Genomic DNA, 27,100 nt, shown 5'->3' with positions numbered 1-27,100 from the left:
GTTTGGTGTATGTGTGTAAAATGTCATCCCAGATAAGCCTATGCAGTCCACACAGGCTAATCAGGGACAACACTTTCTGCTTTTATGACATTTTCTGTTTGAAGACAGTCTCTCCTTAGCAAAAATCCAGTTTTGTCGGAATGTTTCGTCCCTGACTAGCCAGTGCAAACTGCACAGTCTTATCTGGGACAACACTTTCCTCACATGCATTGAGTCTGGTTTTCAGTGTGCTGCTCATATATACAGAGGGCTTGACGATATTGCACACGTTCATATCTTACTTGAGCCCTTGTCCCATATCTCTGAGCTTGTCCTTTGGCTGTCTGTGAGAACCATAGGTTTCTATGTCACTTAAAACCCTGCAAACAGTAGACAATATCAGCATTAACCCTTTTTCTACTCAGAAGCAAAGTGAAAATGGCTATGTGCCAACAGCATAAAATCAGAACAGCCTGCGAGTAACTTGCAGTCTGTCCAGGTTTTATGCTGTTTGCGGCTTATCAGTATCTGAGGGCTGGAAATGACTCTTTTAAAACTTGAATCTTGTCAGACAGTTATTTTATTAAATTTAACTTTCTAAAGGACTACAAATGTGTCAAAATACATATCTAAGTGGTAAAGGGTTAAACCTTTCAGTGCGGGAACCGAATTTTAAAGGCCTTTGCAAACAGTTTGGATCCAGATGAGACGCTACAGAACGTGTCGTCTCATCAGGATCCAAACTATTTGCTATTCTGATAGAAAAAAAAATCGAAGAAAATGCTAATTTTAGAAATTCAGCAGACAACATTTTAGCAGACGACAAATTTCCCAGCATGCAAAGGGTTAAACCAAGCTTGATCGGATTTTGCTTTTGAAACACAGCATTTGATTAATGTTTTATATCAAAGTAGAATAAAAACATGTAAAACATGTAATCACGCTTGTCTAAATGAAATGTCCCTCTTGTCAAAAACCTCCCTAATCCAAAGTGTCACTTTCCCCCAAAATATGAAGCAACAAGAGCTGTCACCATAGGATGACTTATGCCCCCTATAAACGCTTGAAAGAAGTTATGAGCTTTTTTAGAAACCTAAACCCAGATTTCAAAACCAAAACGCAGACCCTTAGTTCAAGGTCAAGGTCACAGGGGTCAAAATTTGTGAGCATATGGAAAGGCCTTGTCCATATACACATGCATGCCAAATATGAAATTGCTATCTGAAGCGACATAGAAGTTATGAGCATTTTTCGAAACCTAAACACAAAGTGTGACAGACAGACGGACGGACAGTCCGATCACTATATGCCCTCCTTCGGGGGCATAAAAAAACACTGGCACATTTATATGGAACATCATGCCATTTATAAATAGCTGGTGGCCCTGCAGTATAGGTGGCCTTTCACAGATTTGTAAAACCCTGCATTGTGTCACACTTCTCAAACTGAAAAGAAGGTGATCTAAATACATCAAATCAAAACGGTTGCTCTTATTCTCCTATGATGAAATAATTCAGATCGCCATGGCGCAATGGGTGTCTGCCTAGCAAGTGCAAGGTCACAAGTTCACTCCCCACTATATGAGCTTTTATCAGATTTCCTCTATACAGTACAGCCAAAGCGGTACAAACATAATCCGCGGCTACGCCACGGCCAGATTATTAGTCCGCGGCTGCCGAATCGTGTGTTCACGCGGCGTATCGCCGTGGCACTCGGCATCGATCCGCGCAACGACACCGAGTCTGTATTAACCAAGCGTACTTTCGCGGAGTAAATCCGCCGCATACGTACGCGCCGGATCGAGTGAAAAGATATCCACCTACATGTACATACATGTATGTGTAGCGTAGAATTAATTACGTGCAACTGTTTATGTTTCGTTCGATTATCATTATTAAATTTGTAATCCGAAACACACTTCCGAATTTTAATGCTAACGCGTCCTTTGGCAAATTCTAACATCAAATAAACAGTGCTAAAATATCCTTTGTTTCATAAAAAGCGCGCGAAAATTATGCAGACATGTAGAACGTCGTTTGGAAAGTTTGGGTGTATTTTGTGTTGTATAAATACATGAACATCACGTCAGGCGTAAATCGCGTGTTCAGTGGAGAAAAAAACGCCCCGATTAGACGTTATTTCATCATCTCTATAAATAGTAACAAATGCCAAAATGTATTTGATACTTAAGGAAATATCGAGAATGTTTGTGTATCGTAAATATTTACCAGCATTTGCTTTAAAACTGGAATATACGGGATTATCGGGTAATTAGTAGCGATATTAACTGTATAATATGAACAAAATAAAACGTGTTTATATACGCATATTCAAACAATAGTTATAAAAGCTGATAATTAACAAAACTACAAATACGTCGTCACCGTCTTGATTATTGATGTGGCTTCAAACTGCTAATTTTCTCAGCTAAAATATAATAGCGGAATCAATATGCAATTAATTTATAAATCCACCATATGCTGGAGCCTTGACCACTTGTATGTGCGAAAACATAATTACGTGACCTTGTTTATGTGTGAAATACATACGCTACGGGCGGGAAACAAACTTAATAATTGGCCAGACACATTAACTATGCTTACATGTATATGCTAATACAATCCGCGCACAATAAATTTATTATGATTTTAATTATTATTATAATTGTTCTTTCAAAATTTGTTAACTACATGTAACTAATAATTAAAAAAAAAAAAAATTTCATGATCGCATCGACTCGGCATCATGTCGCGGACCGCGGCATGCCTCGGCGGACAGATGCGAAGTTTCGCGGCGAAATGCGACTTGCCGCCGCATACTGACGCGGCTTCAACGACTGACGGATCGCGAAATACGTTTGTTCCGCTTTGGCTGTACTTAGGACACCAAGTAACGGATCTAACCAGGAAATGGACTTGAGAGCATTTCAGTAAGATTTTGGCTTTTGATGCAATCGAGGTAAAATAAATAGGTCAAAACTAATTTCTAATTGGTATGAACTTCTATACTTCTTTTACTTCTCCTGTTTTGTCTGCAGCGCGTTCAGGAAAGCCATCGATTACGTGAAGATAAACATTGTGACTAAGTTTCATAAAGATTGAATAATAAAAGTGGCCATTTTTTGTACTTCTCCAGTTTTTTCTGCAGCGTGCTCAGGCAAGCCATAGATTATGAGAAGATAAACATTGTGACTAAGTTTCATAAAGATTGAGTAATAAAAGTGGCCATACTTTTTGTACTTCTCCTGTTTTTTCTGCATCGTGCTCAGGCAAGCCATAGATTACGTGAAGATAAACATTGTGACTAAGTTTCATAAAGATTTAGTAATAAAAGTGGCCATACTTTTTGTACTTCTCCAGTTTTTTCTGCATCGTGCTCAGCGAGGCTGTAGACTTCTGGTTCTTCTTCTCAAACACCTGCTTGATGCGTATCAACTGCTGCTTGTCTGCCTCCCCGGCCACCTTAAGATATTCATTGACGTTGGCTGGAATTAAATACATAGAATAATTTATTCTATATCCAATAAATTCAACCAATGAGCATTCTTCATTATGTACCACGTGACTGTCCAATATGTTTTTTCCTTGGACAGTTGAGTACAATTGCACTAAGCAATTGTTTTATTAGGATAAAACTGTTACCGAGAAAAAGTATCGGAATGTAATCGATTCACAAAGGCGCTTGTCTTGAAAATAGCTTAACGGCTTGTCCAATATGACATAAAACTGTGTGCTCGTCCATATATATCTCCGTATTGTATAGCAAAACGTCTAATAACCTATAAGTACATGTATTATAAACAGTTTTAAAACCCAACATTTTTATGTAACAAGTTGTTGTGGGTGTTTTTTTTATACAACGCTATTCTGAGTGCTAATTTGCAAAAAAACTCATTGTGCCATCCAAATATGCATCTATATTATATATATATATATATAGACGCCATGTTTGGCATGACCAAATCCACTAACTGTCTTACATGGTTGTGAGTGAAACATGACCAAATCCACTACCTGTCTTACATGGTTGTGAGTGAAACATGACAAAATGCACTACCTGTCTTACATGGTTGTGAGTGAAACATGACAAAATCCACTACCTGTCTTACATGGTTGTGAGTGAAACATGACAAAATCCACTACCTGTCTTACATGGTTGTGAGTGAAACATGACAAAAATCCACTTCCTGTCTTACATGGTTGTGAGTGAAACATGACAAAGTCAGGTACAAAGAATAAAATGAAAATATTCCTGGAGTTTATTTGCTGGAATATGTGAAATATTGACATATAAGTAGTAAAGCTCAGATATTCTTTGACGTTTGCTGCAATGCAATACATGGAATAACTTAAATAGACATATACCGCATGACATTTTCTGCTTTGGAACAAATGGAATAATGTAAAGATATTCTTCAAGTTTGCTGTAGTGGATAAAATGGAATATACATGTATGGATATAAAGTTAAGATATTTATTAACGTGTAGATATTAGTTGGCATTTGATGCCATGGTTCAATGAAATACATAGAATAAATGTTACTAGAATTTGCAAAATAATCAAGTAAGGTATAAGTAATAAAAATATTGCAGACTGAATTACATGTGCATTACATAGAGAAGTGAAGATGTGAAGTATAATTTAAATCTGTAAGGCCTTCGCTGAAAGTAGATCTATAAAAAGAAGTTTCCTTACCTCACTTAAAGTAGATCTAAAAAATGTAGTTCCTTACCTCACTGAAAGTAGATCTATAAAAAGTAGTTCGTAAAATCACTGAAAGTAGATATACACTGTAACTCCAATATAGCGCGGTCAATGGGGTCAAAGCAGCTAAACAGCATTATAAATGGATCCGCGTTATAAGTTTTGAGCTCATTTATTGCAGGGGGCTATAAAAAACAGGTGTACTATAGCCTATAATATAGGTCCTTTTTATTGCCATGCTGTGTTGTCATCCGCACATACATGCATATAAACAGAATCCTATTGTTAACAGTATACAAACCGCTTTGCTAATGTGGACATTTATCCGATAATCCAATAAAGTACCATCACTTAAAAAATCATAATCTTGAACATTCATGACGATAAATATGTTTAGGAATTTCATAAACACAACCATATACATACGCCATTTTTAGAAGTGTAAAGAGAACAGTGCATTATGGGGCAGAGGTTTCATTAGACGAGCGATTTTAAATTTAGATTGAATGCAATACAATATATGTACAAAGAAATTGTTTATTGCGTCATAGGAACATGCAAAAAACATGAAAGTAAATCTCTATTAATAATACTGTGTTTAAGCATGTATTAAAATAATAGTCTGGATTATTTAATTAATTTCTCGTACACGAAACTGAAAGATTAAATGCCTAAATATAAGAATGATACATGTAATGAAATGACAGAAAAACTTTGTTTTATACTGTGCGCAGTATATTTCACAGCCGCTCTTTTAATATAGTCAAACTGCACTCATATCAAAGTAAGAATGTTTTAATCGTTTTGAATAACTTAAATTTGATAATTATCCCGTTTGCGCTTAACTTATTGAAATAAGCACACTGAATCGCTCTGATAAGGAATACATGTAATAAACATTGACACGCGAGTTTTTCACACCTTTATTGACCTTACACAACAGATTAACACCAATTAGCTGTCGGTGTTGTTTAACCTCGAAGCGATTAAAATCGGTTAAACGGGCGGTTGAATAAAGCAATTAAGTTGTGACCGTCGCCATCTTTGAATTTCCTGAAAATACATAAAGTTGCATAACATGAATTTGAATCAGAAATGGAAGGTTGGAAAAAAATGGGATCCAAGCACCACCCGCGTTAAATTAAATTAAGCTTTATGACGGAGCGCGTTATATTGGAGTTACAGTGTAATTATAAAAGAAGTTTTTTACCTCACTGAAAAAAAGTATATCTCTAAAAAGTAGTTCCTTACCTCACTGAAATAAGATCTACAAAAAGTAGCTCCTTACCTCACTGCAAGTTGATCTATAAATAGCAGTTCCTTACCTCACTGAAAGTTAATCTATAAATAGTAGTTCCTTACCTCACTGAAAGTAGATCTCTAAAACGTAGTTCCTTACCACACTGAAATAAGATCTACACAAGGGACAAAATTGTCACAAAACCAGGTTTTCATTGTGAAAAAAAAATCTGATAAAGGGAGAAAACTAAAACTGAACTTTTGAAATGACCAAAAAAAATTAACCCCCTTTGTAATTTTTTTTTTTTTTTAAATCTATTTTTAGTCGTGGCGACCTTGACATTGGAGATATTGACGTGATTCTTTCGTGGGACACACCGTCCCATGATGGTGAACAAATGTGCCAAATGATTTTAAAATCTCACAATGAATGACATAGTTATGGCCAGGACAAGCTCATTTATGGCCATTTTTGACCTTTGAACTCAAAGTGTGACCTTGACCTTGGAGATATCGACGTAATTATTTCGCGCGACACACCTTCCAATGATGGTGAACAAATGTGCCAAATGATTTTAAAATCTGACGATGAACGACATAGTTATGGCTCGGACAAGCTCATTTATGGCCATTTTTGACCTTTGAACTCAAAGTGTGACCTTGACCTTGGAGATATCGACGTAATTATTTCGCGCGACACACCGTCCAATGATGGTGAACAAATGTGCCAAATGATTTTAAAATCTGACAATGAACGACATAGTTATGGCCCGGACAAGCTTATTCCGCCAGCCCGCCAGCCAGCCAGCCAGCCCGCCAGCCAGCCAGCCAGCCAGCCCGCCCGCATTCGCCAATCTAATAACCAGTTTTTTCCTTCGGAAAACCTGGTTAAAAAAGTAGTTCTTTACCTAACAGAAAGTAGATCTATAAATAGTAGTTCCCTACTTTCTTTTGTTCCCTGTTCCTCCTTAATCAGCAGCATGATCTTGTCAATCTTCTCCTGTACCTTGACCATATCTGCCTGGCGCTTCGATGTCTCAGTATTGCCAGAGGTGGGGCCGTCGATAACATCATCAGTGATGTCACTGCCCCCTCCACTCCCATTCTCTTTCCTTGTTAGTTCCTCCTAAAGAATAAGAGTATTTTTATTTGTGGTAAGCAAACCATTATTGCAGAGGTTTTGGCCAAAATCATGATCATGATGACATCACAATGATGTCATAAGCTTTATATACTTGTTGCTCTCACAGTTTCATCATGATTGAGACACAACTGTGGCCATTTTCATGGTTAAAAGTTATTCTAGGATATGACCAGGTGACCTCGTTTTTGGACACAAGTGACTGAGATTAAAACTCAGCCTAAATATTGCAAAGATGAACATTCTGAAATGTGCCATCATGCGAGATTACTAGGCTTTTTCTAAGATTTTATCTGATAACCTAGTTTTTTGACGCAGGTGACCCGTAATCAACCGGACTCCGATATAGTCAGGATAAACATTCTGACTAAATTTCATCAAGATAGCGTCAATGCAATGATAACATTAAGTGACCTAGGGTTTGGAATAAAATTCAAAGTTGGCGTAGATTATGTGAAGATAAATATTCTGACTATGGTTCAAAAAGATTGAGTCCGATTGAAAATGTTGCCTTAAGAGTGATGACATGGTTTTTCTACGATTAGACCTTTTAACCTAGTTTATGGTCACCTATGACCTAGATAGAAACTTAGCTTTGATATTTTCAAGATAAACATTCTAAGTTTCAACAAGATTACGTCTTCAATGTGGCCTGTAGAGAGATAACAATATATTTCTAAGATTTAACCTAATGACCAAGCTTTTGGTTGCACATTACCTAGATTCTAGCTCGGATTTAAATAGTCAAGATAAACATTTAGACCAAATTTCATAATGTTTGAGTGGTAAATCACATGTTGCCTCTAGAGTGATATCAAGATTATTCTAAGATTTACAAAGCAAATTCGTAAATTGATATCCCTTGCAAAAGGAATTTTGTTTGGCTGGGTGCAAATCCCTTGATATACTGTAAAACTTACAAAATAATTAAGTGTAGGGTAATTGCTTTAATGAACTTATATTCTCCTTAGCCATATCTACACACCCATGAAGTGTCATGTTGAAATCTTGCAGTGTATCATCCTAAAATATAGCCTTGAAAAGTTACATCATACAAAAACAACAAAGGGCAATAACACTAATTAAAGAGAGTGTAGGATTATAGTTCTTGTGCATGGCACTTTTCCTCATTTAGATCAATACATGCATTTAGTTCCATGTGAAAGTCTTGCATGGTATCTGAGATATAGCGCTGTACATGTTACATGTACATCAAATAAAAAAGGACAATAACTCTTATCAAACAAGGGCTGTTTGTAAAACATGCATGCCCCCATATGGGCTGTCAGTTGTAGTGGCAGCCATTGTGTGAATATGCTTTTTGTCACTTTGACCTTGACCTTTAACCTAAATACCTAAAAGTCAATAGGGGTCATCTGCCAGTCATGATCAATGTACCTATTAAGTTTCATGATCCTAGGCCTAATTATTCTTGAGTTATCATCAGGAAAGCATTTTACTGTTTCCAGTCACTGTGACCTTAACCTTTGACCTAGTGACCTGAAAATTAATAGGGGTCATCTGCCAGTCATGATCAATGTACCTATGAAGTTTCATGATCCTAGGTGTAAGCATTCTTGAGTTATCATTCGGAAACCATTTTACTATTTTGAGTCACTGTGACCTTGACCTTTGACCTAGTGACCTGAAAAACAATAGGGGTCATCTGCCAGTCATGATCAATGTACCTATGAAGTTTCATGATCCTAGGCGTAAGCATTCTTGAGTTATCATCCGGAAACCATTTTACTGTTTCGAGTCACTGTGACCTTGACCTTTGACCTAGTGACCTGAAAATCAATAGAGGTCATCTGCGAGTCATGATCAATGTTCCCAGCGGTTTTTTTAGAGAAAGGGGAAGACGCTGGACGCTGGGTGAAAGGGGAAAAAAGAGTGCAAAAGAGACATATTAGGGGAAAAAATAAAAACTGTTCATTTCAGTGTCTATAACTCATCAAAAGAGGCTTGTCTCCGTCCTTTTTGTTCTAAAACACATTTAACACGTATTAAAGTCAAAGTCCTTAATTAAGTTGCAGGTGTAGATCTAATTATGGGAAATGTTTTCAACTATATTTCTGTACTGGGGCCGGGGGACGATGTCAATTTTGTGATTTCAATTTCATGATGAATGGGTTGACGATCTTGATCTGCTACAGTATTGGAAGGGAAAGGAGCAGCAGCTGCCGATTGTCTACTTTCACTTTCACAATGTTCGATGTTGATTACCTCAGAATCCTGATGGGTTATAACGGTTTTCGATGATTCTTTCTTAAAAAATGCCTCGATGCGTTCAGTATCTTCCAATTCCGAATGTTTTATTTTGTTTGTGTAAGAACGCCAATTGTGAGACATTTTTTTCTGTTTTCACGTTTATATCTTGGCTTGCACATAGCCCGGATGAAAATTCGACTGGTTTCTGGTAATTTATTGACGAAACACCCTTCTCGCGCAAGACCGGTATCCAGTTAAATAGTCACATGATTATTACGATTAGTTGCCCAGTTTACATAACGTTATTTAAGAGCTATATTTAGAATAACTGGGATTCCCAGATTTTTTGTGTTCGTCTGGAGAGAGAGAGAAAGATCGTTGTACATGGTGCAAATTGGATAATTGTCGAATGCCCAAAGGAAAAATAAACATTTCTTAGAGAGAAAATATTATATTTTGGTGAAAAATGATATTTTTGGTGGGGAAATTGTATTTTGAGGGGAAAAATTCTGGTAGGGGAAGACGCCGAATATCGGCGTCACTTTCTTAGTAAAAAAAACCCCTGGTTCCTATGAAGTTTCATGATCCTAGGTGTAAGCACTCTTGAGTTATCATTCAAAAACCATTTTACTATTTCGAGTCACTGTAACCTTTACCTTTAAACTAATGACCTGAAAATCAATAGGGGTCATCTGCCAGTCATGATCAATGTACCAATGAAGTTTCATGATCCTAGGCCTAAGCATTCTTGAGTTATCATCCGTAAACCATTTTACTATTTCGAGTCACTGTGACCTTGACCTTTGACCTAGTGACCTGAAAATCAATAGGGGTCATCTGCCAGTCATGATCAATGTACCTATGAAGTTTCATGATCCTAGGCCTAAGCGTTCTTGAGTTATCATCTGGAAATCATCTGATGAAGGGACCGACGGACGGACCGACCAACAGACGGACCGACATGTGCAAAACAATATACCCCCTCTTCTTCGAAGGGGGGCATAATAAAGTGTAGGGTTTTGGTTCTTATGCATGGCACCGCTCCTCATTGATATCTATACCTTATGAAGTTTCATGTTGATATCTTATTTAGTTTTTTTTAGATATTGCCCTAAAACATTTTGTGACACGGACGGGCGGACTTACAGACTGACCACGGACGGACGGACCGATAACGCCAATTCTATATGCCTCTGCCTTTGGCGGGGACAAAAAGGGATCTAATTTTTCAAAATATTCAAATATTTTCAAAATATACTTTGTGAGCAAACTTCATCAAATTTCGATGGAAAATGTGGCCTATGGCGTCATAACAAGCTAATAGTTTATGCCAAACAATGCATGACACATATATGCTGGAAGTCATACATAGAGCAATCATATTATACCTCCATGAGCACTTTGTGCTTATTGAGCTTAACAAAGCAAAACAATTTAAATGGCTGATCTATTTGCATAAATTTGTGTATTGACATTAAATGTCAGTATAAATATCTATACTATATTTTAAGTTTATTAATTCTGAAAAGGTGTACAAGTACATCTATTATTTTATTGTGCAATTTGTCTTCAACAAGAGCACATAGGCCTATCCACAACTACAACATGTATCACTATTTAACCGCAAGCTGTTGTCAATACAGCATTGATTTTCTGCGCCTTTATGATATCAAGCAGACAAACATTAGGGAGGCATAACAGGAAACAATAGAATCATATCTCAGATGCACATACAGGAGATCCATCCAACAGATGAACATGTGTCTATTGTTTCAAAGATACCAATCATCCTTGAAATCTTCAATAACAAGTAAATATTTGTTAGGAACAGGCAAATTAATGTGTTAAGTTCCTGTTTGTTACATAAGTAAAATATTTTCATAAAAGGGTTACAAAAACAAAATGTGTAAACTGGCTTGAAATATTACACTAAAGAACACTCCAAATCACCAAAAACGCTCTCAATATAACTTTTCTCCCAATATTGCCACTTCAAACAGCCAATGCCACAAACGCCTTCCAGATCATGTTCTCGCCCACTACACCAACATTAAAACACACCAAATCACTAAAATCACTTCACATTTACTCATGTACACTAGGACACCACAAGTCCTCAAAGGGCAACCTCACCTCATATCCCTCTCTAGATCATAAAAACTGTGTGTGAACACATTTAACAACACAAATCACCCAAGAACCCATTAAAATTTCCCTTTTCTCATCCTAGACACCACACGTCACCCAAAGACACCCCACTTCATGTTCCTGCTCTGGATTTTTAAGAGAACATAAACATAAACAAATGCACCGCATAACGGGTGCCACGCTCCGCTGCGGGTGCATTTTTGAAGAAATGAAAGCTTGTCAGAATTACTCTTTTTTTTAGAGGTCACAGTGACTTTGACCTTTGACCTAGTGACCCAAATATGGGTGTGGCTTGTAGAACTCATCAAGGTGCAGCTACATATGAAGTTTCAAAGTTGTATGTGGAAGCACTTTGATTTTATAGCCAAATTGTTCAAAACCTTAACAAAATGTTAAGGTTTTGCGGACGGCAGACACGACGGCCGACATGACGGCGGACACGACGACGGACATGACACGACACAACAAGCTGGCTTTGATAATACCTCGAGTTTTCTCCGAAAACAGCCGAGCTTAAAATCACCTAAGAACCCTCATGTTTCCTTTTCTAAGTGACCACCTGAAATTGCCAAAATATCTTCTTGTCATCTTAAACCGCTCAAATAGCCCAAATTCTTAAGCTCTAGCACCAAATTATTTAACCCCTCAAATTACTCATAAGTCGATTCTTGGTTCCTCTCTAGATCTGCATTATTACGTGTGAACCCCTAAAACACCACAAATCACCCAAGAAACATTAACAATTTCAGTTTTCTCAGCCTAAACACGTCAAGTCTTCCAAGGACACCTCACCCAAGAACACTTTACAATTTCACTTTACACAGCCTTAACACCAGAAGTCCCCCAAGGTCACCTCACCTCATGTTCTCTGTCTAGATCCTCAAGACTGCGTGAGACGCCCTGCTGTTGCCCCTCGTCTGGCACCTGAAGGGCTCCAGGCCCAACCCCCTTGCCCCTCCCCTGGGGCTCGGGAGACAGCTGACGTTTTGGAAGACTGGGGCTCTTGGCAACTGGGTTCTTGGTCCCAGGTGGTCGGAGGATCGGTAACTTATTATCTGACCTTTTCCTGAAAATAATAAGGTTATAGTAGGTTATAGTAGGGATGCAAAAGGTTAACTGGTTAACCTACCGAAACGACCAGTTAACCGGTTACATTTTCGGGAAAAGGTTAACCTGGACAAAATATTTTATTATGCTTTCCTGGAATAATTTGTACGAATTTACTTTTTCGCATGACATACTGCCAACTTGCGCTGGCCACTAGTTAGAACAACATGCCGCACCATCGACGGTAACAAATAAAGTGTCAACAATCAAAGTAATAAAGCAATTAATCAATACCTTTGTGATAAATAACGTTTTGATAACTGACACTATTGTTTTTTGACTTGCGAAAATTTAACTAGCGAACTGCGGTGAGTGGGAGCTATTAGCGAAGACGTAATTGATACGTTTATTGAACTCGCGATAAAAACAGTTGAGACATTGAAAGGCTTATTTTGATGTTTTGTTAACCAATACCCAACAATGATTGCTTGCGAAAATACCGTGTTTATAAGTAACAATTTTATCAAGATTTGCATTCGTAGTTAAAATCATGACAAGTTAACGTCGTTTATGTTTATAAAAAAATACCTAGGATAATTTACATCCAACGATTCCACCATTACCGTCCTATGCAAGTTTTATTTAAAAAAGCAAATTATCAACTAATTAAATAATTAAACGTCAATTAAAAATATTTAAAAAATAAAACCGTTTAATTTAGTATTTGTGTAATTGCTAAAAAATTGCGCGCAATGGTCCGTTGACAAACATACGTAACTATCAGTATTTGAGATCATAATACTTAGTTACTTCGCTTTTAAATAAATGTACTGATTATATAAAATATTCAACTTACATTTCTTTCAAAATTAATTTAATTTGCATTCGTGTCCTTTATTTTACCCATATTTTTTAACTGTATAATGAAAATCAAAAGATAATACATTGGCTACAAATGCTAAAATGCAAACAACAACAAAATGCAACTATTGAATAAGAAGAGTTGCGGATTCGTTCAACACACATGACCCATTTACGTCAAATTGAAAGGGAAAAAACATTTTCAAATTAAGCCAATTTGAGTTTTTAAAAAATTAAAACAGAATTAACAAAAGAACACACCATTTTTGTGAGCAATATGACGCAAACGTAATATAAGCGGCCCAACCAAAAATAAGTTAATAACACGTGAGAATGAACATTGTGTAGTTCTCATATTTTTTACTCATATGAATTTACGCAGGAAAATAAATAAAATATATCGCCCTATTGGTGCAAAAAGGTGCCATGTGCCTGCCAAATTTCAATGTCACATGGTACCTTTTTGCACAAAGGGGACGATATAGCATACATTAAAAACTTATTAAAATAAATTGTATACTACATTTTATTACCCATTATCTTCAGAGCAGTTCGAGCGGTATGCCATATTTTACGTACTCTAAATCATTTTAACTACTTAAGGCGTTTTGGTTAACCAGTTAATAACCGGTTACAGAAAAAGGTTAACCGGTTAATGATTTTTGAAACCTATTGCATCCCTAGTTTATAGAGATTTGAGTATTGATAGGGTTGATAAAGTAAGGTATCACCTTACTTTCTGATTAAATCAAATATAATAACAGAGATTTAAGTATTGGCAGTATATAGAGACCAAGGTAATAATTCCTGAAAATTCAGTTGCAGACATTTGAGTCTAAATCATAGTATACACAAAGGAAGGTAAAAATTCCTAAAAATATAGTTAAAGAGATTCTAGTATTGATAGTAATGAGAAAGCAAGGAAAAATTCCTAAAAATATAGGTATTGAGAATTTAATATTGAAAGTGTGGAGAAAGTAAGGTAATAATGAATTATTTTTCGCATTGTTTACGGGCATTTGACATTATTTGGCATTATGTCTGAATAAATCATGCTACATGTGAATTTTATGATGGACAAATCAGGGCTCGAAATTAACTTTTTTTTCTACTTGCAAAACATTGCGATCACTTTTAATACCAACTCGCAAAATCAAAAACAGTCTCGCAAATTTTGCAGAAAAAATAAAAAAGTTTGGACATTAATTTAGAACTATTAAAACAAAATAAAAAGTACTTAACATACACATTTTATTTCTGCAATCATACAAAGATATCAGTTCCTTGGACAATAAGGGTATTGTTTTCAAATATAAGTGTGTCGTGTTCACTCAGAAAACAAAGTTAAAGTGTCAGTTTGGGATATTTTTAATGGGTTTTCAAATATTGAAAAAAATCAGCAATGATATCGTGTGTTGAGTGCGACGTCACCAAATACAAATCAACGGTTAACTTTGCTTTATCTTTCGTATTTTTATTTCAGTTTGTAGGCAAAAAGAAACTAATTATGTTTGGCTTTGACGCCATGTCTTTTCAAGTTCAATGAACAAATGTGAATAGTCGACTGTTTCACGTTCTTTGTACCAATACTATCCGCGTATCTGTACTATAAGTGTACCAGTCTACATACAAGGTGCGCGCTTCCGCATACAGGTATTAAGACGTTCTATATATTGACCTACGGTTTAGCGTTCATGACGTCGAGTGCATTTATATTACTAGTTTTTTTTTCCCACTATTTCTTTACTCGCAAAAATATACTAGTGGCTTAAAACTTAACTCGCAATCAGTATTTTTCACTCGCATTTTGCGAGTGTGAGAGTGTTAATTTCGAGCCCTGGACAAATGTTGATGTTGTTGGATGGCTAAAACGTCAATGACAATGATCTCATAGCTGTCAATGGCTGCTGATACATACATAGATTCTAGTGCTTACACGGGTACCCGAAAATACCCGAAACCGCGGGCCAAAAAAATACCCGCGATTCGGGTCAAAGTTTTCGCAAACGGTACCGGGTCGGGTCAATATTTTTTCAAAAGAACGGCGTAAAATCAACTCTGTTGTTTTGTTCTGGCCGTTTTGAAATGTGCCGTTCTGACTTTCCATCTTGCTTCCAGATTAAATAATATAATTTAGTGGTTTCAAAGCTCATGTTTCTGTGTAATTATAAGTATTTTGCCAATCTTTGTGTATAAAGAGCAATGAAAACTATTGACGCGGTAAGGGGTTAGATTCGCCAGTATGGGCGTATTTCAGTTTTAAATCCGAAAACGAAAAGGACATTTGTGGTGTGATACCGACAAAGGCATTACTATTTGTAAAAATTGTAAAGTTGAACTTGTGTACAAAACTCGTTCTACTGTCGAGGTGGTGAAGCTTCCTGTCCAGTCGTTTTTCCAGTTAAGATTCTGATGATAACAACAACACTCCGAAGCTCTCTGGTGTGGTGTAACAACAAACTACACTTACTGAACTGTTTGGGGTTATCTTTTCTGAGCGTTGTTTTAGTGTTCCTGATGCTGATAAAGTATCAACTGAACTGAATGGTTACCATGCTGAACCAAATAGCAAATTGGGAAAAAATTCACTTCAATGGTGGAATTCCAACAAGGAGAAATACCCACAATTAGCACACATCGCCAAGAAGTATTAAATTACTCCAGCAACTTCAGTTGCCAGTGAGCATGTGTTCTCTACAACTAACTGGTTACATTATGTGTGCGCAAAGATCCTGAATGAAAAGTGAAAATGTTGATATGTCATTGTTTTTGAAAAAGAACTTAGTGATTTGACTTGTATAGAATTGTTTACGCTGAAGTTTTGTTATAATTTAAATTAATTAATAAAGTATTTACTTTCCCCAGTTTTCATGTCATCTTCCATCTTATAAACGTCTTAATTAAGTCTTGATATGGTGAGATAAGATATTGTTTACAGTTTGATACATCAAGTTACATTTGTTCAGAATTATTGTAACAAAGTTATGAAGGATTTGTTTTTAAACAGTCTATATTGTGCATTTTAGCCTTTTGATTTTGTTTGCCTAATTGAAAGAAAATAATACTTATACATATCGAAATAAGATAGACCTCTATTCCCATGATCTCTTATATTCTTTATTTGCTCTAGTCATTTTGATTCTAATAGATACACCTACATTCTTATAGAGAAAGCACATCATAGCAGTGTTTTTTGATTGAAAGGGTTATTTCGAGTAAAATACTAGTAAAATACGCACTATAAAAAACAGTGTCCGAAATCGGCCATTTTCGAAAAAATGAGTCAATATATTTTTGTGCTGTGAAAAAAGCAAATCAATTTGGTGCTGTCAACTATCTGTTACCCCGGAATATTGATCTGGATGTGTTATAGTGCTGTTGTTATGACAGTTGCGTAATAAATATCTCTGTCTATTGTTTATATTACCATTGATTGTTACCGATAACACACGCGGGCCCCTTGCTGACATCCGGGTCAAGCAGTCATAATTACAAAAGAAAGAAGCAGAGACGCTGTTTTTTGTTTTCACATTTAATTCAATTTGACAATATTCGGGACGATAATAATTATAATAAAAATAAAGTAATAAGAAGACAAAATGGTTACTTTATCCGTTTTTATAGTTGTCTAGATGAATTACTTTTTCTTTTTTTGAGTTACAAACTCGATACTTTAATATAACTTAAAATACAATTTATTTAAAACCGCTTCGGCGCTTGTGTTTTTCATGATCTAGTAAATTAAAATACGCTGCTGTCATTAAGGCTAGTTTGGGAATAATTAATTAATTATCACATTTCAATTTAATTCCACAATCGGCAGACAGGTGTAATAGACTCTATTAGCATCATAAAACTAATTATTTAATTACCACTCTTTACTTCAGATATGGTAAATATGCAGTAGGAAGATAAATAGTGGTCAGCTAAGAAATATTTATTTACGGGTATTGTCAGTTGTTGTTTTTTCATTTGCGAATCTCTTTATACGACTTAGCTTCCAGTCGCTATTTTGTATGCAGACGACGATATTAACTGAGTATTCAAAGTATACAGTGTCTGCGCATGGATGACCCAATATTATCCGATAGCTCCTCCTGTTCTCACGTTTCATTCGACAACGTCATTTCATGTGTAAGCGAGCTCAATGTTGATTGGCCAGCTACCTTGCACACTTCAATAACAATAAGGTCAAGCGATGTCTCATAATCGGGTTTCGTTTACTGTTCGAATTGCGAACACTTTCATTAAAATAAAGAGACAAATAAAGAAAACCAGTCCGATATAAATGGCGGATATTTTCAATGAAATTTTACTAGATTTTCGCATTTTCACAAATAAGATTTTTTTTAGCCAAATTCTAAATATTTTTGCAAATGGCGAACGACAGCGCGAGCCCTGTTGCACCCCTTTGATGTAATGGTGTAAATGGCTACTGCGAAGCGAATAACAGCGATTAAGTTGAAAATTTGCACAGGAAAATTTTTGTTCTGCTCTAAACTCGTATATTATACGCACCCCCTACTTGAAGAAAAAATCGGCAGGTAAAAAAGTGCGTATTATATTCGTAGATTTATGGTACTATAAAGAATGTGGTAATTCTACATAAAGAATACTTTTTTGTGAAGTAATTTATTTCACAACGGTTATTTATTAAATGTATCTGATATGTTTAACCTTAAAGAAAATAAATGTTTTATTGTAGTTTACAAAAAAATATTTATTTGTTTAATACCCGACACGACCCGAAATTACCCGTGCTTTGAAATTTTGACCCGCCGACCCGACCCAGACATTTTTTTACCCGTGGGAGCCCTACATGCCTAATAGATTCATATCATTCATAACAGCTGCTACACTCCCAGAAACAACAAAACAGGCAAACTAAGACATGATGACAAGATGATTTATGAACATAAAACTGACTATTTCTGCAGACAACAGGGATCAAAAGAAAACACTATCCTCTAATTGATCAGAATGAAATAGGAACCAGCCTATAAGGCAGTGATATATCCCTAGATGAATATCAGTTGCTAATGGATGCTGGTGTGATGGCCATTAATTGTTCAGGACTTTGAAACCCATTTGAGTCATGTTATGTTTTTCTTACATCATTTCCAAAGGGTAAACCTTGGAGCAGCAAATATCAATATCTACATAAAGAATAATGTTTCTATGTTTCTTTCCATTTTTTGTCTTCTACAAATTGATAATTCATAAACCAGACTGTGAGTGGTGTGTGACCACAAATTTGGTCAGGACAGTCAAATCTAATCAGATTCTGAATTCATCATAATCCATCCTAAAACCTGTCATGCCTACTTTATCCTACTACCAGACAGTAAAACAAAATCCAATTATACTAAGTTTCTTCCATGAATTGACATTTATATTGGGAACAGTATATGTGCAACATATCATGTCAAATAACGTCTCCTGTCAATGACAATGGAAAAGTCTTCTAATACATTGATCAGCGGATAATACTTTGTCAGAATTTGTTTTTTCATCTGCCATGAAAGTCAATAAACAAACATGATAAATGAGATTGTGACCTAGGTATAATATTTTTTCTGATGAGTTCTTATTATTGCATAATTGATAAGTACAGAAATGACAAAGAATAACTGTCAACCACAAATGACGAAAAAAGAAAAGTTCTAAAATACTGTATTTTTTTACAATTATCAGTTTATATTGATTAAAATATCACGACTGGTATATTACATTACTTGAAAAAATTTACATATTTTCAGTATATTCGGTAATACAATTTTGCAATGTGAAATAGAAAGTACATCGCAAAAATAGGTGACATAACGATATATACACTATAAATAACGCAAGTAGATTGATTATTTTACATATATAATATTACAATTCACAACGCACGGTTTGCATTCCTGGGTTTACCACGTGACGATGATGATCAATCTACTGGCGTTATTTATGGTTAACTGGTAGTTACCTGGTAGACATTAACCCAGTAAAATTTACTACCGAATACATGTGTATACTGAAATTATGAAAAACTAACAACTTTTTTCAAGTAATGTAATTTACCAGTCGTGATATTTTAATCAATATAAACTAATAATTGTAACGAAAAACGGTTTTTTACAACTTTTCTTTTCTTCGTTGTTGTGGTTGACAGTCCCTTTAAAGCAGAGTTTTTCCGATCATCAAATTAAGGAACCCACCCTATTAGTTCGTTGTCCCTACATAATAAACGTTGAGTGAACAGGCAGCCAAAATTTTCTTTTCATTAATATTGATGAGCCAACTAATGTCAAATATAATGACATTTAATATTTGGATACCCTCAAATGAAGTTTTGAGAGCAACAATGATGTGTGTGTATAAAGAAAAATATCACAAAGTAAATGGATAACAGTAAATACAGTAAATACGACCATATTTCATTTATTAACCCTTTTGATAAGTATTTTTACGCATTTGTAATTTCTTAGAAAGTAAAATTTTATTAAAGAGCTTTCTCACTAGATTCATGTTTCAAAGGCTTTGTTTCAAACCCTTAGATACTGATAAGCAGCAAACAGCATAAAACCTGAACAGACTGCGAGTTACTTGCAGGCTGTACTGGTTTTCTGCTGTTTGTGGCTGAACATTATATAATGTTTTCTTAAAAACTAAATATATAAGAATGTCATCATGATTATCTATAAAACAAGCAAATTCGTTAAATTGATATCCCCGGCCAATATGCTGCTTTATACAAAAGTTTTCGGGACAGATGGACAACGCCCTTTGACCTCAATGTGTGACCTTGACCTTAGCCCCTAGGATTTTAAGTATAAGGAATTTAATTTTCTTAACTTCATGACTATTGATTACATATTACTTTTGTTTAAGCACAAAATAACATCAGACAAGCCAGCTGGAAAATTAAAAGCCAGATGGGTGTCTGTTAGTTGCACAAATTCAACTCTCAGCTTTATAACCCAAAGGGTCCTAGAGCCACCAAAGCAAAAATCATCAAAGGCACTGGGAGTACGTTTATATGGACTAGGGTCTCTGTGCAGAAGATGTCAAGGAATATATCCTGTCTTTTATTACCCACAAGGGGAGTTAGACAGTATTATAAGGTAGATAGATAGATATCTGACCTTCTTGAGGAGAAGTTTGATAAGTTATTAATACCACACCACCAGAAAACACTAAGCATCTCTGCTAAATGCATGTGATATATTAATACACAGTTGTTTCAAATTGGACTTTGAAAATTTTAATTTTTCCAATTTACTTAAACCCTATGCAAGTTCATGCCAAAATACACAGCACTGTCCCCTATGGTATTACACGACTCACAAGGTATCAGGTTTCCTGGGGTGTATTTGTACTTGATCAGCAGCTGTTCAATTTGTGACATTAATACCACATTCACTGACTATCTGTGAAAAAAAGTTCATTACTTCATGAACTGTTCATGGACTATTTTCATCGTTTGTTAACTGTTCTGAGTTCTGATGACCTCACAATAAATGTTCATGAATTGTCTATGAAATTTGTAATGATCCCCCAAAGTAGTTGACCTTCTTGTTCCAATATATAAACTGTTCATGTACATGTACAGTACAGGCACCGTGTACTAAAACAAACGCCACTCGCCGCGGTGTTCATTTCACTGTGTTCGCTTACCAATATGAACCCCGCAATGGGTGTTCAGATCAAATGTCGCGGGGGCCTTTTGCCATAAGGCGAACGCCGTGGACCCATAATATCTACCGCGGTGTTCATCGTGTTCGCTAAAAATAAAATAATTGAACATAAACGTATTGTATTGATCCCTTTCATTTATAAGTGTTAATATTGACGACAAAAGTAAAGTATCAAATGAATTTCTGCATTTCTATTTAAAGATTTGATGAAATAAGCATCCAAACGGGACAAGGGTATTCCAACGTGCGTAAATCACTTAATGTGGTGTGCGCGCATCGTGTACAGTTTATGTTCTGTTACAAATTGTAGCCACAAATAAATACATATACTGTATATGCCCATGATATTTGTCCAGTTTTTGAAAAAGGCGCATGGGTGTTGAAATTTATACACAAAAAACTGTGAAGAGCAGACAACATTGTAAAAGTTTTGTTTTGAATTTCCATTAAAGTATCAATGTATCTCGCAAATGATTTGGAATTGGCATTCCTCTGAATAAAAAAAGGGCAAAAATGCTGTGTCAATATCATCTTTTAGTTCGTTCAATATTGCAGCAGTTATTGTACTGTATCTGATTGCAAACAAAGTGCCGTGTACAGTTTAGGAATATTCTTTTACAACGGCAAATGAACTGAGCGTCATCTATATTTAGATTTCATTCAACATGTATAAGTCATTTTTTGAAAATCATGAGAAAGTTAAAGCGATTTTTCGAAAATAAACCAATGTTTTTTTAATTTAATTTGTCATAATAATTAATATTTTGTGTTGTCTGTGTACGTTTGTTTGGTTCTCATTTGTTTTCAGCAAATCTTATGAAAATACATATCGTAATTTTAAATGTTTAAAGCAAGTCCCGTATCCGATATCATATATGAGAATTACTACATATGTTAAGTGACATGTACGTACAATCATTGTTTTGACAGGAGACACGAGCTTATATAAAGTTTGTGTTTCGTAATACATAGGATATTGGGTTTTCGGTGCTTGTTTGGGAAATAAAACAAAGACGCAGTCGGCAGTGTTTTCTATAATAGGCCTTTTGTACAGACCAACATAATAATTAATAGTGCAAGTGCTTATTTAACATTTAGGGATAAGAAACACAGGTTCTAGACACGTTGAAAGAAAGTCATCGCGTTGATCACGGATGTTCCCGTTAACGATAGCGTGCAATCGCAGCTATTTCGGGTGTTGGCTGAACACCGCAGTCAGTAGCGTGTCCGTCCCCCGCGAAATGTCACCTATTGGACAGGCGTTTTAGTACACGGTGCCTATAATGTAAGTGTAGTTCATTAAATAACAAGGGCTGTTTGTAAAACATGCATGCCCCCCATATGGGCTGTCCGTTGTAGTGGCAGCCATTGTGTGAATACGATTTTTGTCACTGTGACCTTGACCTTTAACCTAGTGACCTGAAAATCAATAGGGGTCATCTGCGAGTCACGATCAATGTACCTATGAAGTGTCATGATCCTAGGCAAAAGCGTTCTTGAGTTATCATCCGAAAATCATTTTACTATTTCGGGTCACCGTGACCTTGACCTTTGACCTAGTGACCTCAAAATCAATAGGGGTCATCTGCAAGTCATGATCAATGTACCTATGAAGTTTCATGATATTAGGCGTATGACTGTTCTTGAGTTATCATCCTGAAACCATTTTACTATTTCGGGTCACCGTGACCTTGACCTTTGACCTAGTGACCTCAAAATCAATAGGGGTCATCTGCCAGTCATGATCAATCTACCCATGAAGTTTCATGATCCTAGGCGTATGCGTTCTTAAGTTATCATCCGGAAACCATTTTACTATTTCGGGTCACCGTGACCTTGACCTTTGACCTAGTGACCTCAAAATTGATAGGGGTCATCTGCGAGTCATGATCAATCTACCCATGAAGTTTCATGATCCTAGGCGTATGCGTTCTTGAGTTATCATCCGGAAACCATTTTACTATTTCGGGTCACCGTGACCTTTGACCTAGTGACCTCAAAATCGATAGGGGTCATCTGCGAGTCATGATCAATCTACCCATGAAGTTTCATGATCCTAGGCATATGCGTTCTTGAGTTATCATCCGGAAACCATTTTACTATTTCGGGTCACCGTGACCTTGACCTTTGACCTAGTGACCTCAAAATCAATAGGGGTCATCTGCAAGTCATGATCAATGTACCTATGAAGTTTCATGATCCTAGCCCCAAGCGTTCTTGAGTTATCATCCGGAAACCACCTGGTGGACGGACCGACCGACAGACCGACCGACCGACCGACCGACATGTGCAAAGCAATATACCCCCTCTTCTTCGAAGGGGGGCATAAAAAGTTCATTATTTGTGTTGTTCATGAACTTTACTACATGTTCATTACCATTTGGTTCATAAACTTTCAGTTAATAAGAAATTATTTTACAAGAACCTTATGATAAATTAATTCAAGATTTGTGAAAACAGTTGTAAATGCTCATCATCGATGGGAAGTTGTTCATATCCAGTGTTTCATTACACTGTTACTGATTTGCAGTTTTAACTTACCAGCCTTTAAAGTATATTGTTTCTAATTGGTCTATATTTCACACTGTGTTTGGAGTGAAAAGCGTATATTTTATGGTTCATAAAAATATATGCTGTATATATGGACATTTTCAAAATCCATAGAAAATACAGATAAAATATGAAATAGTTGTAAAAAATATACTATTTGTGAAGGTAATTAAATGGGTCGATGGTATCACCATGATAAATTACAATTGATTCAAATTCAATGTTATTAACAAACATCAGTATTCATTTGATGCAACACTGATTACACAAATTTGTGTCTCTCATGGCCTGTTTAGTATAATCAAGGTAGTTCTTCTTTATTGGATTAATTTGATACGACACTGATAACACACATTGTTGTCTCTGTTGGCCTGTTCAGTATAACAAGGTGTTTCTTTTTTCGGCGTCAGCTGAATACGCCAGCTTTTCACCTTAGCCTGACCTTTGTTAGCGTCCAATAGAATTCAAATAAAACTTCCTGCGGCCAAGTACAGATGAATACACTTCATTGACTGCATTGGCTGATTTGATAATACCACTAGAACATTGGAAACATGTCCGCGTCTTTGTAACACTGTTTTACTGCGTGTTCAGCATGAAACAGTTTTATCTCTAATAAAAAGGCTTTATAGATAGAACAGTTTTACACTCAATCTCGACATCAATACAGTTTGTGCGTACATCTTTTATTTTCAGAGGATTTTCAGCGCGAGAACGTTGTGTACTTAAAGGCCATGTTCTCATATTTAGTACTGACTTCCATATTCCTGTCAACATGTTATATGTAAAAGTATAAAGAGCAGTGGAAGCGATGCCTCACTTTAATGTGTTGCATTTCAACCCGCGAGGTATAAGGGGTCAGTTCGCGGTTAGTGTGTTTGAATGTCAGAGTTTATATACAGGTCAGACCTTCTGTGCTGTTCGGAGTTCGCGGTCAGTTATATAATAGTTATATAATAAAGACGCTATAGCGTGAACTAGGTGAACCAGAATTTTCTTTACCACCAGAAAGATGTGAAATGAAGATATCCAGCGATATTATTTTATGGCATGTCAATAATAGATTCTTAATGTGTTTTCAACAATACCATGATAAATATTATTTTTAATAAATTAACAAGAATTATTCCATCATATTTACTAATGTATTATTGCAGCATATTGACTAATGTATTAAGTATGAGCGCGATGATTCTTGATACTGTTAATAATCGAATCAAATACACGTAGCAATTCCCGATAAACCACTCAAACAGGTTTGTTTGAAGAACGCGTGTATACATATTTAAAATATGTACGGAGACTTCGCGTGTGGCCGGTTGACTTTGTTTTTCTTTTTTGTATCTATAGGTTTATGACCAGCAATATGTAATAATGTAAAATAAGCCGCGAAAACTCCGCGTAACATCCCGTACTGCGTTTGATGCAGCTAAAAACTGCACAGAAAAAGATATTAGCTATCCTTGATCTCATTCATTTAAATCTTTACCTTCCATAAACTCCAACCACAATCAACGCCGTATATCTTTTTTAAAGATATTTCTTGTTATTGGATGAAAGACATATCAGACCAACAGTTAACTGAGAATAAATATTTGATTATTTCTGGCCATTCCTTGCTCAGAATAGATGATTTTCAGGAGCTGACAAGCTGTTGAGGCACGCAAGCATGAACAGAATGAGAAATTAAATCTACATCCATGAATGTTACTTCTGTCCTGGGGGAATAGTACAAAAATATTCTCATAATACAGAATGACAAATATATGATGGCATAAAGGTGACATGGGAAATATTTATAAACCCTTTACCACTTAGATACGTATTTTCACACATTTGTAGTCCCATAGAAGGTAAAATGTTAAGACCTTTCTTACTAGATTCAAGTTTTTAAGGCTTCATTGCCTTAGATACTGATGAGCAGCAAACAGCATAAAACCTGAACAGACTGTGAGTTACTCACAGGCTGTTTTCGTTTTATGCTGTTTGCATATAGCCATTTTCATTTTGCTGATGAGTGGGAAAGGGTTAACCCTTTGCATGCTGGGAAATTTGTTGTCTGCTAAATTGTCGTCTGCTGAATTTGTAAAATTAGTATTTTCTTCTATTTTTTTCAAAGAATACTATCAGAATAGCAAACAGTTTGGATCCTGATGAGACGCCACGTTCTGTGGCGTCTCATCTGGATCCAAACTGTTTGCAAAGGCCTTTAAAATTTAGGTTACAGCACTGAAAGGGTTAAGCCGGGTTTCTATTGCGTGCACAAATAATAGCTATTGCTTGTGCATGTAATAGCTATCGCTTCCACACATAATAAATACAGTTTAATAAAATATTTTCTATGTCACTTTATGCTACTGTACAAAAGTACTCGTGCTATGTTTGCAAAAAGATTGGGAAAATGGGGAGGGGGGGAGAGATGGAAGAGAAAAGGTGACCGTAGAGTACAGCTAATATGAATTGAAGTCATATGACACACAATGTCGCTCTGCAGTCTATGCGCACCTATCACTGTTATGGCGGTATAAATTCATCCCATTTGAAAGCTATGAAACATTGGTTTAAATGATCTGGTGTCTGGCTAGCAAATTGGTGGTTCCAGTTAACAACACATACACAGGCAGTGTACTCAGGTAAGATCTAGCTCATATGAAGACACCAAGGACTGGTTCTACCCAGGCAACAGACTCAAGAGTGTCTCTAAAGTAGAGGCTGTAACTTTTAATGCAATTGAGCTGAAATTACACTTATAGGTGTTAACAAAATGATGATTTCCAAAGTAGCCATGAATAAATGATAAAGTCTGCTTCATCAACATGTCTGTATCAGAGATTCCCTCAGCATAATTCCACACTCAATAGCAGCAATTGATCAGAATTACGTACAATATCAAGGAATATATTGGGAACATTATTTGTTGCTCATGTATATTGCATTCATCACTCAGTTCATATTCTTAATATGAAATCACAAAATAATCTACCTTGGTTTGCCTTAGAAGCATTAAAATAATAATATATTTAAAACATAATTATTCTTAAATTTCTTTATTTCCCCCATAAGATAAGCAAGTGAAAATTGCTTTTGCAACCAGCAAAAAACCAGTACAGCCTGCAAGAAACTCGCAGTCTGTTCAGGTTTTATGCTGTTATTTCTGCTTATCAGTCGCTCAGGGTTGGAATTTTATGAAGCCTTAAAAACTTGAATATAGTAGGAAAAGTCTTAAATGTAAGTTTCTAAGGGGCTACAAATGCGTGAAAATACCTATCTAAGTGGTAAAGGGTTAAATAGCTTAGTTTGTGGCTTGTTGGATTGTTTGGCTGTTTTAACTCTTTCAGCGCTGGAACCAAATTTTGAAGGCCTTTGCAAAAAGTTTGGATCCAGATGAGACGCCACAGAACGTGGCGTCTCATCAGGATCCAAACTGTTTGCTATTCTGATAATATTCTTTTAAAAAAATCTAGAAAATGCTAAGTTTGGAAATTCAGCAGACGACATTTTAGCAGACGACAAATTTCCCAGCATGCAAAGGGTTAAA

At 36.0% G+C, this 27,100-nt stretch overlaps 1 protein-coding gene and 1 long non-coding RNA gene across 14 annotated transcripts in view; both read right to left on the bottom strand.

Moving 5' to 3' along the window:
• The window catches only part of LOC127864615 (transmembrane and coiled-coil domains protein 2-like), a 126,056-nt gene that overhangs the window by 37,032 nt on the left and 61,924 nt on the right, over nucleotides 1–27,100 (bottom strand). For all 13 annotated transcript variants that reach the window (XM_052404417.1, XM_052404419.1, XM_052404418.1 and 10 more), the window contains 4 exons: nucleotides 12,281–12,488; nucleotides 6,868–7,048; nucleotides 3,322–3,463; nucleotides 282–359 (listed from right to left, as the gene is read on the bottom strand). In XM_052404417.1, coding sequence (XP_052260377.1) covers nucleotides 282–359; nucleotides 3,322–3,463; nucleotides 6,868–7,048; nucleotides 12,281–12,488 — 609 coding nt within the window. The remainder of the gene's footprint in view (nucleotides 1–281; nucleotides 360–3,321; nucleotides 3,464–6,867; nucleotides 7,049–12,280; nucleotides 12,489–27,100) is intronic.
• On the bottom strand, nucleotides 6,179–6,818 carry LOC127864645 (uncharacterized). The gene is made up of 2 exons (XR_008042172.1): nucleotides 6,625–6,818; nucleotides 6,179–6,462 (listed from the first exon to the last, which is right to left on the bottom strand). It is a non-coding gene; the product is annotated as an uncharacterized LOC127864645 (long non-coding RNA).

Source organism: Dreissena polymorpha, chromosome 1 (assembly GCF_020536995.1).
Source record: "Dreissena polymorpha isolate Duluth1 chromosome 1, UMN_Dpol_1.0, whole genome shotgun sequence".
NCBI classification, from domain to species: domain Eukaryota; kingdom Metazoa; phylum Mollusca; class Bivalvia; order Myida; family Dreissenidae; genus Dreissena; species Dreissena polymorpha.
Note: the sequence above shows the minus strand (reverse complement) of the source record. Positions and strands in the feature narration are given on the sequence as shown.